This window comes from Ochotona curzoniae, unplaced genomic scaffold (genome assembly GCF_017591425.1).
Source record: "Ochotona curzoniae isolate NIBS_2020 unplaced genomic scaffold, NIBS_Ocur_1.0 contig_2210, whole genome shotgun sequence".
Taxonomy (NCBI): domain Eukaryota; kingdom Metazoa; phylum Chordata; class Mammalia; order Lagomorpha; family Ochotonidae; genus Ochotona; species Ochotona curzoniae.
The window spans coordinates 751448-769588 of NW_024465369.1; the positions used below are offsets into that span (position 1 = coordinate 751448).

The 18141-nt window shown below is 41.3% G+C and overlaps 1 protein-coding gene across 2 annotated transcripts in view; it reads right to left on the reverse strand.

Annotated features, from left to right (window-relative positions):
- The window catches only part of NCKAP5 (NCK associated protein 5), a 743731-nt gene that overhangs the window by 110799 nt on the left and 614791 nt on the right, over positions 1-18141 (reverse strand). For both annotated transcript variants that reach the window (XM_040971482.1, XM_040971481.1), the window contains exon 9: positions 8732-8851. In XM_040971482.1, coding sequence (XP_040827416.1) covers positions 8732-8851 — 120 coding nt within the window. The remainder of the gene's footprint in view (positions 1-8731; positions 8852-18141) is intronic.

An 18141-nucleotide genomic window follows, 5' to 3' on the forward strand; every position in this document is an offset into this window, starting at 1 on the left:
TTCATCTTTTTACTTGCATTGATTTCCAGAAAGGACTCCCCTGACCCTTCCTGCACTACCTGGTCAGTAGGGTGGGGCAGATTCATCTGCCACTGTCTATAGCTAGAGATGCTCCTGACATGTGTGTGTGCTGCACGTCACCAGGGAGCCGGCAGTGGCAATGGCTTCCTAAGATGGCCTGTAACATATTGTGCAACATTCCTAATGAGTGAAGTTCCACACAGGTGAATGACCTTTGAAGTGTTTCCAAAAACCAGTCATAGGTTGGTTTTTTTCAATTCTGAAACAAGTTTGATAGTGTCTGACAGATCCTTGCCCCGATAAGGGACACAAAATACTTAAAAGACAGAAAAAGATGTTGCAATACAATGGAATTTAGACAGCTTATAAACAAGAGGTTAAACAGCATCACCTGATCTCCCAGCCTCACAGATGTTCCTTTACCATCTCACTTGTCTAGAGATCACCAATGTTTTCTTTCCTTTTCTTAAAATATTTGTTTGTTTGTTTGTTTGAAAGGTAGAATTACAGAGAGAGGGGTCATGGCAGAAAGACACAGAAATGTTTTCTCTGCTGTTTCACTCCTCAAATGGCCACAATGATCAGGGATTAGCCAGGCACCAGGAGCTCCACCAAAGTTTCCTATGTTGGTGGCAGGGGCACAAATACTTGGCCATTTCCCCAAGGTTTTCCAGGGCATTTGCAGACAGCAGGATGGGAAGTGTAGCAGCCAAGACACAAACTTGTACCCATATGGTTGCAGTTAGCAGCTTTACCTGCTAATACCACAATACCAGCCCCAGCATCAGGATTTTAAAAAATGTGACCCAGACCTGTACGTGCTACCTGGCATGACTATGTATGCAGTAGAGGGTATCTTTATTCTCTAGAAGTCACTCTGGTGAAGTCAGGCACACAACATAAATCACTGTCCATCAGGATATCTGAGTACCTTGTCCTGGGACTAATTAATCACCATCCCTCTGATCATACAGGTGGGAATGGTGAGTCCATTTCAAAATGGCTGTAATGAGTTGAGCACAATTGAAGGTCAATTTTATGTCCTCTAGGGTATGGCTGTTCCAAGCAGCACTAGGTTTTCACAACATGCCTGCCATGACAACCTGAAGTTCATCAGCCTGAGCTGGGTAGATTTTGCAAGAGTTCCTAGGTACTTTTATCTAGTTCTTTGATGTCAGCCCAACTCTGCCATTTTTTCCCTCCCTGACCCATTCAGCCAGCATTCAGAACTTCAAAGCTATACTTCTTCACCACAACCAGAGAGGTTAAAGGCTTTTTCTGGGTCTCCTGTAGAACTGCAGTAGAGTGCAAACTATTGCCTTGCAGCAGCTCAGGGCTCTGGACTGTGCCAGGGCAGCCTGCAGATAAGGACAACCTCCTGGCCCAAAAGGTGAGAAAACAGCACCAGAATTGCTTTTTCACTCATGCAGGTCTTCCACATCTTTTTATGCCAGAAACAAGATTTTCTTGATGGCAGTGGACATACCATCACTTGAGGAGTTGAGAAATTAATGCTCTTACTCTACGTAATTAAGTTCCTACATTAATATCACCACTGTTTCCTCAGTACTTGCTGTTCCTTACATTTTAAAACCCTTATGTTTACCCAACAGCTGTGAAAATGCAATGCTCAATAATAATTTTTGCTGAAGGTTTCTATGATAAACATTTACTACAAGAGTTTGCTAAATCATGGGTAATCAGATTCTTTTTCATTTGCTTGAAATATAAAAAGAAATATAGAAAGCCTAAACGTTAGAGGCTACAAGGTGCATTTTTTGAATTTACATTTCAATCAGTCTGTTAAACCGAATGCTGATTCATGTTCAAGGGTTGAGCCTCTGTTTAATGTTAAAGTCCTTAAAATAAGCCTCAGACACAGAGAGCTCTCCATTTTTCATCTTAATTCAGTTTAACTAGATTCTTTCTCAGATAAAAAGCTAGCAAGAATTGTGACTGAAGGTCACAGAGACAGAGAATTCAGTTTCATGATACTCTCAGGGATTTTTGTTTCCTGCGAGCTCCATGAGTTCAGTAGATGTTAGAAGGGCTGGATAAATGCTGAACAAGACCAGATTATATTAAGACAATCTTATAAAACCTATGATTAAAGTCAGAACCTGGGATTCAACTGTATATAAATTTTAGTGCTACATTTAGACCTGAAATAGTACATGTTTTCTGAGAAGTTTTGCTTTGTTTTGCTTTGTTTTAAAAGAAAAAACTCGTCATCCTTCAAAATTCTGTCTAGATATTTTGCCTCTCAGAGGCTCCCTGATACCCAAGTGGAGATCCTAACTTTCCCTCTGAGAAGATCTCCGAGAACAACATGCTTCTGTTGCATTTACTACTCCACTGCAGAACAGTTGGCTCATGTTATCTGTCTCCTTAGTGCATGATAAACCTGTCGTGTCTGAAAGTGTGTCTTACTCATCTATGTGTCCTCGGCAGCAAGTACAGTGTCAAACAAACAGCAGCAGCCCCATGAATTATTGCTGAAATGATGAATGGAGCAATGGATGATGGCTTTACTATAAACATGACTGTGCAGTCCACTGCCCAGGTGTTCTCAGCACTTGTACTGTGTTTTAAATAAAAAAACAAAGAAGCAAAACCTATTATCATTAGGACACTGAAACAAAAGTAGGTTGCACGCCAATTCTGGTGAACATTTGTTCTTTTAAGTTTCTCCCATGTCAAACCAGGGGTGAGGTGATGTTTTCAAGTCGAGAGCTAGCATACAGAATCTGTATTTCCAGTTTCTTAAAATATCAATACCAATGGCAAGTAACTTTTTTATTGGCATTTCCACATGGCCACAGTAGACTGGAGCTGGCGACAACATATTATAGTAACCTCTGCTTATTACTTCATCTAGCTCAAACCCTTTGGTCTTCAATCTTAACATATGAGATACTGCATTATTTCAGATATGAGGGTAGTTTACATGGAGCCAACTACATGCTCTTGAAAGTCATTAATCTATATCTTGGAAATGCCTAAGGATACAAAGGGAAATTATATGCCTTCCATTAGGTAGCTTCACAGAGATGGGCATGGTTAGAATGGTACAGGTTAAAAACTCATAACCCAATGGAACTCTCATCCCTCTGATCAAAGACACATCCTTGAAACATAATTCCCTATAGTGACTGAACACAGATAATTTTAAGGTGAAATCCATTTCTATGGTCTCCCTGACAACAGGAATCAGTTAAATCAAACCAAAACAACCAAGCACAAAAAGTTAGAACTCATCTGAGAGAAACCATCTGCTCTAGCCATTTGCCCTTGTCTGAACTTGTGACTTCAAAGTCGGCCTTCTCCTTCACACGCACCCAACTCCCACAGGACTGCTCTCATTCCCTTCCCCTTTCCTGCCTTGCACTGACTTCACCAGGTAGGCCATCTCCTCCAAAAGCTTTTTACCTTGTTCACTCTATCATCAATTCCTGAGGAATGGAGAAGAAAAGTAACAGAGTTGGTGTTTGGCAGAGCATTTAAATAGAAAACCTGGTGAAATTGAGTCCTTCTGTTCGCCTCCTCTGAGTGCTCCCTCAAATACCCTGAATGGGCTTGAGGGGTGTTTTTCTAGCTCTCCCTCTGACATTTCAATTAGCAGGCCCACCTGTGATTTCAGTCAGATCAGAAGGCTTTGCGGTGCAGTCATAATGTGGATCTGCTGTCTATTTACACATTTTTGAAAGGTTCTTGACTTATGGCATTTAAGACTTTCCCCTCTATCTGTGTTCTCTTTGTCTTGCTTTGGATACTTGCATTATCATTATCCTAATACAACATTACTTTTAGCCCAAGAAATTTGTTTCTTTCTAATCTGATATTTCAAAGGGCTGCCATATCCTTTGGCCAAGACAGAAAGACGACTTCAGTGTAGATGAGTCACCTAAGTAATAGAGAATCTGACAAGCTTAAAACCAAGGTGTAAAATTGTGCTGTTTCTGTTCCTGTTCTGCTTCACATTATTTTAGGTGGGAGGATTTTAAAACATTTGCCACTTTTCTGATTTATTTTTCCTCTTCCTCCACATCTTTCTTTCCAAAGTGTGGATCTAATCATGAGCTTGAGCAGAACACTTTACCCACTCACTTCTCTACATGTCTACAAGCAAGGCATCATCTTCCCTGAGATCCAGCCTCAAGATACTACCTCGCTGGAGTTCTCCTGGACACAGCCATTCTGGTCAACTGTCTCCTGGATGGAGGTCATGTAGTCGTCAGCTACCTGTGCCACCCACGTGAGTCAGCACTTGATGTCCTGTGTAGAATTATGAATTCCCAAACTCTTGTGGCAGCTAAGAGTTTAATCTACTAAAATTTTGCTGTTTCTTCTACTAGGAGGGAGAGACTCCTGCCTTTTGGTTCACCCCTCAAACGTATGTATGCAATGCTGAGATTTTGCCAGCACCAACATCAGGAGCCCAGACCTCCCTGCGTCCCACATGGGAGGCTAGATTCCAATTATTTTAGCCTTCATTTCATCATCTCCTAAGGATTTGCATTAATAAGAAACTTGGATTTCTTATTACTTGGATAAGAAACTTGAAATTTGGATCTGATGCAAGGTATCAATACTAGCTACTGTGACATATGACAAATGCATCCTTACTGACATTTTAGCCAATAGGTTCAACACTTGTCCTCATGATACACCTTTGAATGCACATGCTTTGCTTTCTTAAGGGTGTCTGTATCCAATTTTTGGATATTATCAAATGTATATAGTTAAACTGATATGAAAGGTTAAAGTGAAGAAGAAATGATTAGGAAGGCATTAGAATTACACAGTGAAAATAATGAAGAGGGACGGACAAATAAACAAATGGAAAAGTGTGGAATGGGAGAGCAACCCACGATCTCTAATGGGAGGTTTTAATTCTGATCTATCAAAACCACCTTTGAGCTTCCTTCTTACCTAGATTTACAATTCAACAAGGAGGCAAGCAAATCTAAACATATTTAGAGTTTTCACTGGCTTCCCACAATGTTTGATAGGCTGTCATTTTGCTTTATGAGTTTCTAGAATTGATCTTCTCTGCCCCCTGGGTTACTGCATGTCAGCCAAGGAGGTGACTCCAGCCTGCCCTGCAGACCTGATAGCTAATTTAGACAGACCCTCAGGTGACAGGAGGAGCATCTCTGTGCAGCTGAATAACACCAGGGCCCAGCTGGTACAGTCACCCTTAACGGTGAAGCTGCCATGCTGCATCATCAGTGGACCTTGGTGGCTTTGTTCTTGGCATTGCGGAGCCATGAAAGCATACGGAGGATGTGTAGTGGGGATTGTGTCTCTTTCACTGAGGATATTAAGTTGTCAGAGGCACAGAAAGCTGCCTCTGCAAGAGGTGGGGGTCACTTTGAAAGATCACACAGCTCCTTCAGGGCAGGACATTTCATGATGTGATGTAGCTCAGGAGGCTGGTTTGGGATCAAGTCAGAAAGGCACAAAAGATGAGAATGAATCTTCAGGGTTTATGGCAAGATGTGATTTTTCATCTTCATAATGCATCCAAGGCTCTGTGGACTTACTTTACCCTCAAAGGACTCATTTTTCTTTTGTTCCTGACATAAACTCTTTACTCCAGCCAAGCAGAAACACTTTCATTCCATAGAGCATGCGTTCAGTGGTTAGATGTGGTATTGTTTCTCTATTCACAGAGCCACTCCACCCCCTACCTGGCCCATCCCTCTAGTTTCTCTTCATTTGATTAAGAAACTGGGAGTGCCACAGTGTGTTTGAAGAACGTTTAGTACAATCCCTGGTTTCCTTATACCTATGTTGGATTTGATCACACACTGTTTCCTAGTAACTTGCTTACAGAAGCTTTTGGAACACTCAGCTTTGTTTTATAACAACACTTGTATCACTATTCATTGGTTTACTTAATACACATAAAAAGTACAGTAACTTTTGAAAGTTATCCATAGTGTATTTCTAATAGGCTTTTATGTGCTGTTTGAAGATTCCCTCATATGTATTTTTTTCTTGCACAAAAATTTCATTTTCCACAAAGTTTTTGAAGCACTCTTTTACAGAAAATGACGTAGAAATTTGCAGTCCTGACTCTGCAGCTGACAGGGAGCAGGACCAGGATGTGTGACATCTCAGTCTGTGCACACACAGTGTTAGATTTTCGCTGCACTTTCACCACATGCTCAAACAGATCAGACTGGACCCACCTGGCTGTACTGGAGATCCGTAAAAGTTGGGAAAAGTTCAGAGGAGGAGTTAGAGTCATAAACCTCCCTCAGGTGTGTGTGCAGTAACTCTACAACCTGCACTATGACTAACTTCACTCACTCATCATTCCATTCAATCAATAATCACTAAACATCAATAGGTGCAAATCAGGTTCAGATTTGTTTTTTAAAACTCCATGGTATCTGTTTGTTTCTCAATGAAGCCCAAAAGCATCATCAGCAAATAAATTGCCATGCATCATATAATTATCAGATCACTTGAAAAGTCAGACACTTCTTCTGTCTAGGATTGTAGGCATGAAGCCACAAGAGAGCAGGCATCATGTTTTCTACCATTTTTCTCTACAGAATTACATACAGTTTATCTTCTATTAATATCACGTGAGAATGTCTCCTAGAAATAATCTCTCATTGGTGGAGAAAATCAAGTTCATTTACTAGTAACACTCAGTGAGCAAACACTGAATCTCACAGCTAGTATACACAGCATCCCACGGCATTTGGATAAGGATTTAAGAAACAGCCAATGTCATTGTGACAGCCAATGAAAAGACTCAAATATCTATGGAACATGTGTTTACTGTGCAAATAAATTCTCATGATTCATAAACAGAGACTAAAGATCCTTAAACATTGTTCCAAAAAAGCTTCAAGTTAGAAAAAGCAAAATTACTTAAAAAGAACATGAAAATGCAACAGCTGGTAAGACTAATTATATTCTGGCTCTCCGTGAGACTGCAAAAGCAGAACAGCTTTTTACAAATTCAAGATCTCCTCTGTCAAAAATTTATTATGGGCAGGACCACAAATAAACAGCAAATGAATGACTTTTCTTCCTAAACACAAATTTTACATTAGAAATTAGGAATTATAATCCATTAATGTAAAGAAGAAATTAATTTAAGATATGAGGGTGTTTTTTTTTTTGGTAATTCAGAGATCTGTTTTAATATAATTCATGGTAGGGAGACAGGAAAGCAAATTATATCTTCATGTTCGGCTTTGTCAAGGATCTTTCTTTCTCTGAAACAAGTTACAATTTCCATAGTTCCCAAAGGAGTCCTAAAAATGCTTATACTAACATTCAGAGGTAAATCAGCAGCACAGTGTCAATCACTTGGAAAAAACCTTGTCTTTCTAAAATGATGGCAACTCACTCTTCAAGTACTGCTCAACACAGGGGTCTTTTGAATGGCTGAAATGTAGCTAGTTGGACAAAGAACTTAATTAAAAAAAAAGATCTATTCATCTTTGTTTGAAAGTCAGATATACAGAAAGGAGGAGAGACACAGAGAACGATCTTCCATCCAATGACTCACTCCCCAAGTGGCTGCAATAGCCAGAGCCAAGCCAATCCGAAGCCAGGAGCCTCTTCCGGATCTCCCACACAAGTGCAGGGTACCAGGGCTTTGGGCCGTCCTCAAATGTTGTCCTAGGCCACAAGCAGGGAGCTGGATGGGAAGCAGGGCTGCCGGGATTAGAACCGGCACCCATATGGGATCCCACAGTGTGCAAGGTGAGGACTTCACCTGCTAGGCTACCGTGCTGGGCCCCAGAACTCAATTTTAATGCAATATAAATTTTTTAAATTTAAGAAGCCCCTAGGTGCCATTTATTTCTGGACTGTGTCATCCAGATGATTATGTGGAGGGGGAACCTCCCTCTTAGCCAGTTACACCCAACCAAGAGTATACACTGCCCTGTGAAACATCAGTGCAGCCTTTGTCAGCTCAGACTTTGAAGGGCTCTAAGCAAAGCTCACGTGAGCTTGTGTGAGCCAATATGCACATGCTCAGGATTAAACACTCAGAAGCAGCAAAGGTCGGCTCTCCAAGCCCTGTCCCACCACACGTGCTTCTCTGAGAGGAATGTATTTTCTTGCGCTTTGTCAGGGACAGGTGCAAAACTGTTGAAACCGTTTGACTTTTGACAGCAGTACATGTCATGTAGGCAAGTTTGAATAAAAAAAAAAAAAGAGTTCAACAAGAGCATGGAGACAAAGAGCTGCTGTAAGAATACCAAGAATCGAAGCCTTGTGTTGGAGAGAGGAATTCCATACAGAGACAGAGAGGAAGTAAAACAAACCCCACTTGTATTTCTGGTTCTAGAGAGATTGAAAAAAAGACATGTGCTTTGGTGTTACATAAAACTTCCTTGTTTATCAGAGAATGCAGTTACTAATGCTGTTCCCTGGCGTAATCAATTATTGCCTAAATCCAATCCATGGTTCCGCCTTGTGTGCCAGAGGACGTCTTTGGATTGTACCTTTCACCTGCCTATTTTTGTTGGTGTGCTTCTTGATCTGCATATAGCTTTAAAAAGTCAAAAATTTAAGATATGTTCAGTTTTAATGATGTCCCCTGAGAGGGGAAAGCATTGGAGTTCTGATGCAATACGCCTAGCTCACAGAGATGCTAGTAACGTTTGAACTTAAGTAACTTCTTGTCAATACCATTTCAGTAGCAAAGATTGTTCTGCACATAAACACATACCTGGAGGAGCAGATCAGAAGCTGGTCTCACTCGCTGCTGGAACAGAATACTTAGCGTTCGATTTTGTTGTTCTAAATCAAACACTCTGGTTTTCAACTTTACACATTCCTCCCTCAGATCCTACAATAAATAAATTGAAAGAAAAGAGTCTGTAACTGAAAGGCATCTTTGCATATTACAATCATATTGTATCTGATATTTCAGACACATTAACCAATGATAGTATTTTTATTCTTCAAAGCCCCTCAGAAATAAACCACACATGACATTTTCTTCCACAGTCCCTTGTCTGATGGAATTATTATGTGCAGGAAAGAACAATTTAAGGAGAAAAAAACACCTTGAAATCAGAAATGTATTAATACAGCATGCTATTTTTGAAGATGGTAAATCTTAGCCATATAGAGTCAATTTTGAGTTTCCACCTCTATACTTTGCCTTTTCGCCACCTTCATAAAAGCAATCATGAAGAACAAACCACAAGAACAACAATGTTTTTGCAGTGAATAGAGATTTGATGAACTAAAGAAACTATCGGTTTTGATGGATCCTTTCACTGTCATTTGTAGTGAGCCTCTTAGCGCTGTGGCTAATAGAGTCAGCGATGCATTTAATGGTAGAGAAGTAACGCTGAAGCTGAGGCTTTTAAAGGGCTCCTTGGAACTTGCCCATCCTGTGAATGAGTGCATTTCCATTTCCTTGCAGGATTTTTTGTCTCGGCGCAAGGAAAGGAGTAGAGTCAGCCACTTCAGCAACCTTTCGGTATAGCTCTCCATAATCTTTCTTTTTTTTTTAAAGATTTATTTTTATCATTTTTTTAATTGGAAAGGCAGATATACAGAGAGGAGAGAGAGAGGAAGATCTTCCGTCTGATGATTCACTCCCCAAGTGAGCACAATGGCCGATGCTATGCCGATCCAAAGCCAGGAGCCAGGAACCTCTTCTGGGTCTCCCACGTGGGTGCAGGGTCCCAAAGCTTTGGGCCGTCCTTGACTGCTTTCCCGGGCAACAGGCAGGGAGCTGGAAGGGAAGCGGGGCTGCCGGGATAGAACCGGCACCCATATGGGATCCTGGGCGTGCAAGGCAAGGACTTAACCACTTGCGCCACCGCGCCGGGCCCTCCATAATCTTTCAAAACCCCTCGTGGACCTTTTCCCCAGTCCACAGTGGAAGGGGGGGCACAGTAGGACAAGGGACTGATACCTGGAACCCTACTAAGGAACTGTCTTCTAAATCGATCTGCAGTAGTTTCTTGCCATACAATATCCTTTTGGATGGGGCTTAAGACAAAACCAGTATAATGAAGTTTGAATTCCAGTTTCTTTACCAGTTGACCAGTTCCTGCATTTCAGATGTCATTTTTCACTATTTCCTGACATAAACCAGTCTTCAGTACCCAGTGTGCAGAGGAACTGGTCTTCTCATCCTCCAAAGCTTCCTGCATCCTGCCATGCTGAGCACCACCCCCTCCCATTGTCAACTTCCTCTCTCACCTACCTTCCTCTTCCAGTTTATGCTTGACTCTTTAAATGTAAATTTCCTTACCTCTCTGACACTTTCCACGGTGTCCCCTAAAGATCACTCTCCCTTTTGAACCCCAATAAGCCTTCAATGACTTCCCTATGACATTTAGCATTATACTACCACGGGCTTCTCATGTGTGTTCTAAACTTATTTTGCCAATTAGAAGCCACATTTTCCATAAGGCAAGCACAGAAGGACACCACAATAAAGAACTGTGCAAATGCACTGCTCTGACACTCTCTCGATTCCATTATTCAGTACAGCACTTGCATGCAGTACACATTTAATAAATCTTTGCAATTATTTTGCTAAATGGGATGGTGATAAGGAGTTCTGTTCCCTAGTGGCTGCTCAGGCCAAAAGTTTAAGGTGCTTGACACTTCTACCTTGTAGATTTCCATCTTTCGACAGGGGGCTGCTGCAGGTCTTACTTAAGGCTCTGTAAGCAAAGGAGATCACCAGTCAACTGCTCTGACCTCTAGTCCCTAAACAGCAGGTAGGTGAGTCTGGTAGTTAACCTTGTATCAACATCATTGTCAAACTGGACAGCTATTGTTTCTAAGGCTCTTCCTGAGCATTATCACCATTTCCAGCACAGTGTGAGGAGTCCTTCTAAAGTAACTGGGAACAGAAGTGCTTTGGGCTTGGGGATTTTCCAGATTTTTGAATACTTACATAGACTTTACTGCCTGAATATGCTCCACAATCCAAAATCTTTAAGTATCACACCAGCACTCAAAAAGCTCACAATATTTTAGCACTTCAGGGATTTCAGATTTCATATACTGGATTGGGATGCTCAATTTGCATTATTAACTCTCTTTAAATAACTAACTAACTAACTAAATAAATAAATAAATAAATAAATAAATAAAGGGTCTGGCGCAATGGCGTAGTAGGTATGTCTTTGTCTCGGATTCATCAGGATCCTATATGGGCATTGGTTCTAATACTGGCTGTTCTACTTCCCATCTAACTCCCTGCTTGTGATCTGGAAAAGCAGTTAAAGACTGCACAAAGCCTAGGGACCCTGCACCCACATGGGAGATCCAGAAGAACCTCCTGGTTCCTGGTTTCTGATTAGCTCAGCTCCAGCCATTGAGGTCACTTGGGGAGTGAACCAGCAGACAGAAGATCTTTCTGTAAATCTGACTTTCTGTAAATCTGTAAAGCTCTGACTTTCCAATAAAGTCAGATTCATTATTTATATTTATTTGTATTAGAAAGTCAGATTTACAGAGAGAAGGAGACAGAAAGGTCATCCATCCACTGGTTCACTGACCTAAGTGGTCACAATGACTGTAGCTGAGCTGATCTGAAACCAGGAGCCAGGAGCTTCTTCTGGGTTTCCCACGTGGGTGCAGCATCCCAAAGCTTTGAGCCATTCTCAACTGCTTTCCCAGGTCACAAGCAGGGAGCTGGAAAAGGAGTGGGCAGCTGGGACATGATCCAGCATCACTAGGGAGCCAAGCACATGTAAGGCAAGGATTTTGGCCACTAGGTATTACACTGGGCTTCCAAATTCCCAAAACAAATTTGTTTTTTAAATAAACAGAATAACAAAAAGGCCAAGACAGATCACTGCAATTTAACCTTTCTCTTTTTTTGGTTAGTTACACACACACACACACACACACCCTCCACCCCAAAAATATCTCAAGCATAAACTATGTAGACATAATTGATGCTTGGATGAATTCAGGGCTGAGGAAAAGCCAAATCCAGAATGAGGCATGGGATATAAGATCTAGGACAACAGGGGGAGGAGTCTGCATTGGTACCTGGTCACAGATACTCCTTAACACATGCCGCCCTGAGACCAAGTCCTTGTCAAATAAAAAGGCTAAATTTGCTCTCTATTTGGAATTCAGACTCTGCCTTTGCCTTCTTTATGGTAATTTGTGTTCTTAGCATGTACATAACACTCTGCTCCCAAACACTAATTGTTTTCACTACTACTAATTAACTAATTAATAACACTTGACTGTGAGGTAGATAAATATTAATAGTGCCCATTGGCAGGGAAAGCAATCATTCTTATTTGCAGGAGGAGACAAGAAAAACACAGCATGCCAAGTGTGGGTTTGCAAGGAAAGCAAGGATCTGAATGCAGTAGCATCTGTAATCTTTAGAAGCAGCACTGAGAATAACTGGGAAAATTTCTTTGGATGGGTGAAAAAAAAAAGAATAGAAAGAAAAAACACACAAGCTCTGTGGGCAGTATGTATACACAGGCTCAGTTCTCAAGGACCATTTCCATGATTGAAACATGGTCAAGATTCCTTTAGTGGGAACATGGTTCATTGACCCTGAGAACACTTCACTCATCACTATTGGCTCTTGCATTTGAGCACGTGGCAGAGGGGAAAAGGAAGGCCTGAGGAGCTTGACCTTGATCTTAACAATTATTGACAGAAAGAAACAAGTTGTCCTGGAAATGTGAGAAACCTTTGCTAATGGTATCTTTGGTATTCTTACTTTGTACAAACTGTAGGTGGTACCTGATGCCAGACAATTGCTAGTCATCAGAGACAAGCATATGCCCATATGCAGAGACATACACATAACCAGAGCAGACAAATAGAAAGAATGAGAGGAAAACAACTCTCTTCAATCGCTATGTTGATACCTGGGCAGACTGAGGCAGTTGGTACTCCATGCTTCCTCTGAGCTCCCCACACGAACTCACTGATGACACACTCAGGCTGAACATAAAACAGCAACCAACGATGGTGTCTCCCTTGGCTACCGAAGAGATACCTAGAATATGCTCTCCCCAGGCTGGCTGCAGAAACAAAACATGTTCTCTGTATAGGCCCACATTCTGGGGTCATGTCTATTAGTCCTCTCTCATAACCTTCCTCTTTATTCTCTAGGATCAGTGTGCCTTCAGGCCTCCAGAGGATGATCTTGCTGAAAACAAACTTGTTTATTTACAAAGAAAGGGGCAAGACACAGGATTGCACCGTAAAGAAACAAGGTCAAAGAATTTACTATACTTAATCTCACAAGAAAGTATAACTGATGTTTCAGTTCAAGAACCCAGCCAGACCTTTTTTCCCCAAGATTTATTTTTATTCGAAAGGCAGATTTACAGACAGAAGAAGAGACAGAAAGATCTTCTGTCTACTGATTCATTCCCCAAGTGGCCACAACAGCTGGAACTGAACCAATCTGAAGCCAGGAGCCTGGAGATTCTTCCAGATCTCCCACATAGGTGCAAGATCCCAAAACTTGGTGCTGTCCTCAAATGCTTTCTCAGGACACAAACCGGGAGCTGGATGGAAAGTGGAACAGTTGAGATATGAACCAGCACCCATATGGGATCCCAGTGCATGTAAGGTGAGGATTTAGCCACTAGGCTATCACTCCAGGCCCCAAATCTGTTTTCTTTGCAGGGTACATGTCAATGTTAGTCATAAACAAAGATGATGTGATTACAGCAGAATGTGGGGCAAAATGTGCTGAACAATGTGGGCACATGTCTACAGGGCCACTGTCTACTTTGATGATCCGAAACAGAATTTTCCTGCAGATCTACACTGTAATCCTGAAAAATTCCATCTGTTCCAGGGCTGAAATTTTTAAAGGACATATGATCCCTATGGGTGCATGGGTACCCTATGCAATTAACAGCAAAAAATCAACATAAGAGCAGCTGCTTAGAAGCATGTCAACTGATGTTATCAATGGAGCATTGATTCAAAGCAGATTCTGCACAGACCACAACCAACATGAAGTTAGCATAGATAAGCACCCCTTTCATAAGAGAAAAATAAGGGCCCTTCAAAATATTTGTAGAAAATGAAACTGGATGTTTTTTCAGTACAAAATATTTTGAGTTATGAAATTTTTCCCACAATACACACTTTCCATAACCTTTTGGTACGAAGATACCCCATATGCATGCAATTCAGTATTTTTTGCACCAGAATAAATTTATGTTTTAATTTTATTTTCCATGATTGCTTAAAAAGATCCTTGTAAGTGGAACACTGGGATCCTTTCAGCCACAAGCCTCAATACTGTATCCTGCTGGTTTGTGCCATGTCTATAAAGAAAATATAATTATATGGCTATTCAGAGGAATATGTTGATTGGCTAAGATCACTGATGTAATGCGAAGTAACTGTAAGGACAACATTTTCCTTCCAAGTTTAATTTCAGTTGCAAAATGCACTAAGGGGTCCTGGTGCAATAGCCTAGTGGTTAAGTTCTCGCCTTGCATCTGCAAGGATCCCATATGGGTGCCAGCTCATGTCCCGGCTGCTCTACTTCCCATCCAGTTCCCAGTTTGTGGCCTAGGAAAGCTTTTGAGAATGTCCCAAGTCTTGGGACCCTGTACCCACATGGGAGATGTGGAAGAGACACCTGGCATTAAATGGGTTCAGCTGTGGCCATTGTGGCCACCTAGGGAGTTAAGTAGCAGAAGGAAGGTCTTTCTCTTTCCTTCTCTCCATAAATAGTAAAATAGCAAATAAGTTTTTAAAAAATAACAAAAAGTAAAATAAATACAGGCCCAGCACAGTGGCCTAGTGGCTAAAGTCCTTGCTTTGAATGTGCTGGGATCCCACATGGGACAGCCCAAAGCCTTGTGACCTTGCACCCATGTGCAAGACCCGAACGAGCTCCTGGTTCCTGGCTTCAGGTCGGCGCAGCTCTGGCCACTGCGGTCATTTGGGGGAATGAATCATCAGAAGGAAGGTCTTCCTCTTTGTCTCTTCCCCTTTCTCTGTATATCTGACTTTGCAATAAAAATAAACCTAAAAAAAATATAGATACACTAAGGAACCTAGGAGCTTCATTTTCAGCTATTGTAATTGTCTTAATAAAAATAAAATATATTTGAGGAAAAATATGAGTTTGGCCAGGATTAGTGATTGTACATGTACTTGTAAACTCAGCCTTATGATTTATAGTCCTAAATGGCATTCAGCTGGGCTCAGTGTTGTCACTTAAGTACAACTGATGGAGAGCACTGCAGTCCATCCTTGCAAGAGTCTGAAGGTTTGTAAGATCAATAGAATTTCTCAACTATGCCAGGATATCAGTAGTTAACAGAAATTGACCCATTTATAGAAATAAGATATTTTGGTATCAAAACTGATATGAGCTTGTTCCTTTGGGATGATTGTCTGGGCCTAGTCACACAGCGCCATGAAACTGTCTTCTTAGTGTCCCCGGGGAGCTGAAGCAAGGCAGATCTGTGTCCTAACCAATGGTAAGTTCTTGAACTGTCCGGTTTCCTTTTCATTTCAGCTTTAGGAATGTGCATGGGTATGTTTGGAAAAGCGACACTGAGAGACTCTTGGATAAATCCTTCCAATTTACACTTTTCCCTCCATATCAACAACATCAGTTTTTTCACAGGCTTCTGGTGTACATTTCATCTCCTATGGCATGCTCTTAATTATTGTCCATCCTTCTGTAACCATTTTACACTCCTGGTGAAAACCAGGAGGTGCAGGTTCTAGCAGAGCCAGATTCTCTCAGAATCTCCGAAAGCACCCCTACTTACACCTGAAAGCACCCCTACTTATTGTGCTGCATATTATCCCTGAGGTGTGGTCCCTCACAGCGGCACGTCTTGCTGTGCCTCACCACTTAGCTGAACTGGGGCAGATTTATCTGTTTATCAGTTATTACTAGGATGTGTGGAGCTGTTTTCTGTGGCTGACCTGAAGCATTCCCATCTTGCTGGACAGCTCCCTTGTCTCTTTCCTGAGGCACCATTGAAAAAGACTGTAGGAGATGTTTTCAGAAGGTGTATGCCAAGTTGCAACCTTCCTTCCCCAGGCATGCAATGAAATGGGCAGAGGGCTTCCAACAGAAGCAAAGCTAGGCAGGGATTCCAGCCTTGGAACCAGACAAGGCATTCCCAGGGAACTGAGATAGAGGTTATGAGCTACCTGTGGCTAGCCGTATCTTTCTGTCCTGCCCTTCCACTGCCCCCACCCCCTTCCTTCAACAACTATATGATGGTCAGATTTCCCTATCAGCCTCATGAGGTGTGACTGTGTGGCCAGGGTCTGCTCAGACACAGGTAAGTGAGGTTACAAGAGGGGTTTTCAGAGAGTGCACACAAGGCATGAACAATAGAAAAACCATGTGCAGGTTTTCGCTGTTTAAGTATTTCTTTATTATAGCTGAAAGGTATAATGACACAGAAAGAAGGAGAAACACAGAGATCTTCCATCTGCTATATTACTCCCCAAATGCCTACAAAAACCAGAGCTGACTAGGCCAAAGCCAGGGGCGCCCATCTAGGTCTCCCACCTGGGTGGCAGAAGCTCCAGCTGGGACCTCTTCCACGACACCTCCCACCAGATTAGAAACAGAACAGCTATGATACGAAGCAGACATTCTGATGTGGGGTATGAACATCCTGATATTGGCTTAAAGTGCTAACCTGCTATATCACAACAGTTTTACTTTGCTTGTTGGCAAAGGCAGTTTTACTTTGCTTGTTGGTTGGTTTGTTTTGGAGGGAGGTTAGTATAAAACCTTATCCCTTAATTCTATTACTTTTTTTTCAAGAATTGTTTGATGTATCTTTGTAAGAAACTTCCCAGAAATCTTTAAAGGATAACTGCCTTGCTCTCTTCACATTCTTTAATTTTTTTATCTGTCTGGCTGGAACATCAGTGTGATGAGCAGAGCCACAACATCCATTCTAGATCACACAGTGACCTTGAAACTGTAGGTTGTATTCCAAAGAATAAGAAAATAAACCAGGCCACTTCCACCCATAACTCTGCCTTTCAAATAAATGAAATAAATTTTTAAAAAAAGATACAACGGATCAAGGCAGCCCATGGACACTGTGGAGTATAGCTACTTCACCAGCTCTTTACTGTATGTGGGTTTACATATGAGAGAGAAATGACACTTTAGCTCACTGAAGACATTACAACTTTGGGCTTGCAAGACACACAACCCATCTTGATTCTAACCATCTATAAGCATACCTGAATATCTGTTCTTATCAGGGAAGGACTTGAAGGGTAGGGTTCAATTATTTGCATAAAGCAGCATGACAGGGGAGATAGTCTAATAAAATGATTATCATAATGCCTGTAGAGCATGGATTTTATAAAACAACAGTTATCTCCATGAAAATAATCAATACTTTACACAATAACTTGGAATTTTAAAACATCACAGTAAATAACACCCACATTAGTCATATCCTACTGAACATGCTGCCATAATCAAAGACTGAAGATTGCCTTTGTGAGAAGTTTCCATTTCACAGAGAGAGATATCAAAATCAAGAAATTTGAGGGAACTAGGCTAAATTCCATGAAATTCAGCAAACAAGCACAAGGCTGGCCAGAGCCAATCCCATTTTTCAGTTCTGACCCAGTTACAGGAATGTGATGCTCCTGAAGGCAGCATAGAGAACGAGGAAAGAAATGTATGCACTGTTCACTGCTCTTCCAGGGACCGATCTGTGTGCTGACTTTCCACAGGGTCATGGGGATGTCCTGGGTGGCACGGGGCATTAACCCCACTTTACAGACGAGAAAAAAAAGGCTCAAAGATACTAAGTAATTTCCTTCACTTCAAAGATTTTTCATTGAGTTTGACACTTCTCTGAGCACTGTTCCCCCCAAAATCATTTCCTTCATTAAGAAATGAAAAATTTACCATCTTTTCCATCTTTCTTTTTTAAAGTTTGTGTCAACTAAAACAAAAAAACGAAAAACAACAACAGAAATGATGTGTTGGAACTCCTTGGGGAACACAGGAACCTTTTACCTTTAAAAGCGGTCTATTGCTTTCCCAAGAGTTTGAATTCTCAGTTTTACTAATCACCAGACATGACTTCATATGCATTTTAAACACACTTTAAGTGAATAAATATTAGTGTATTGCCCTCATCA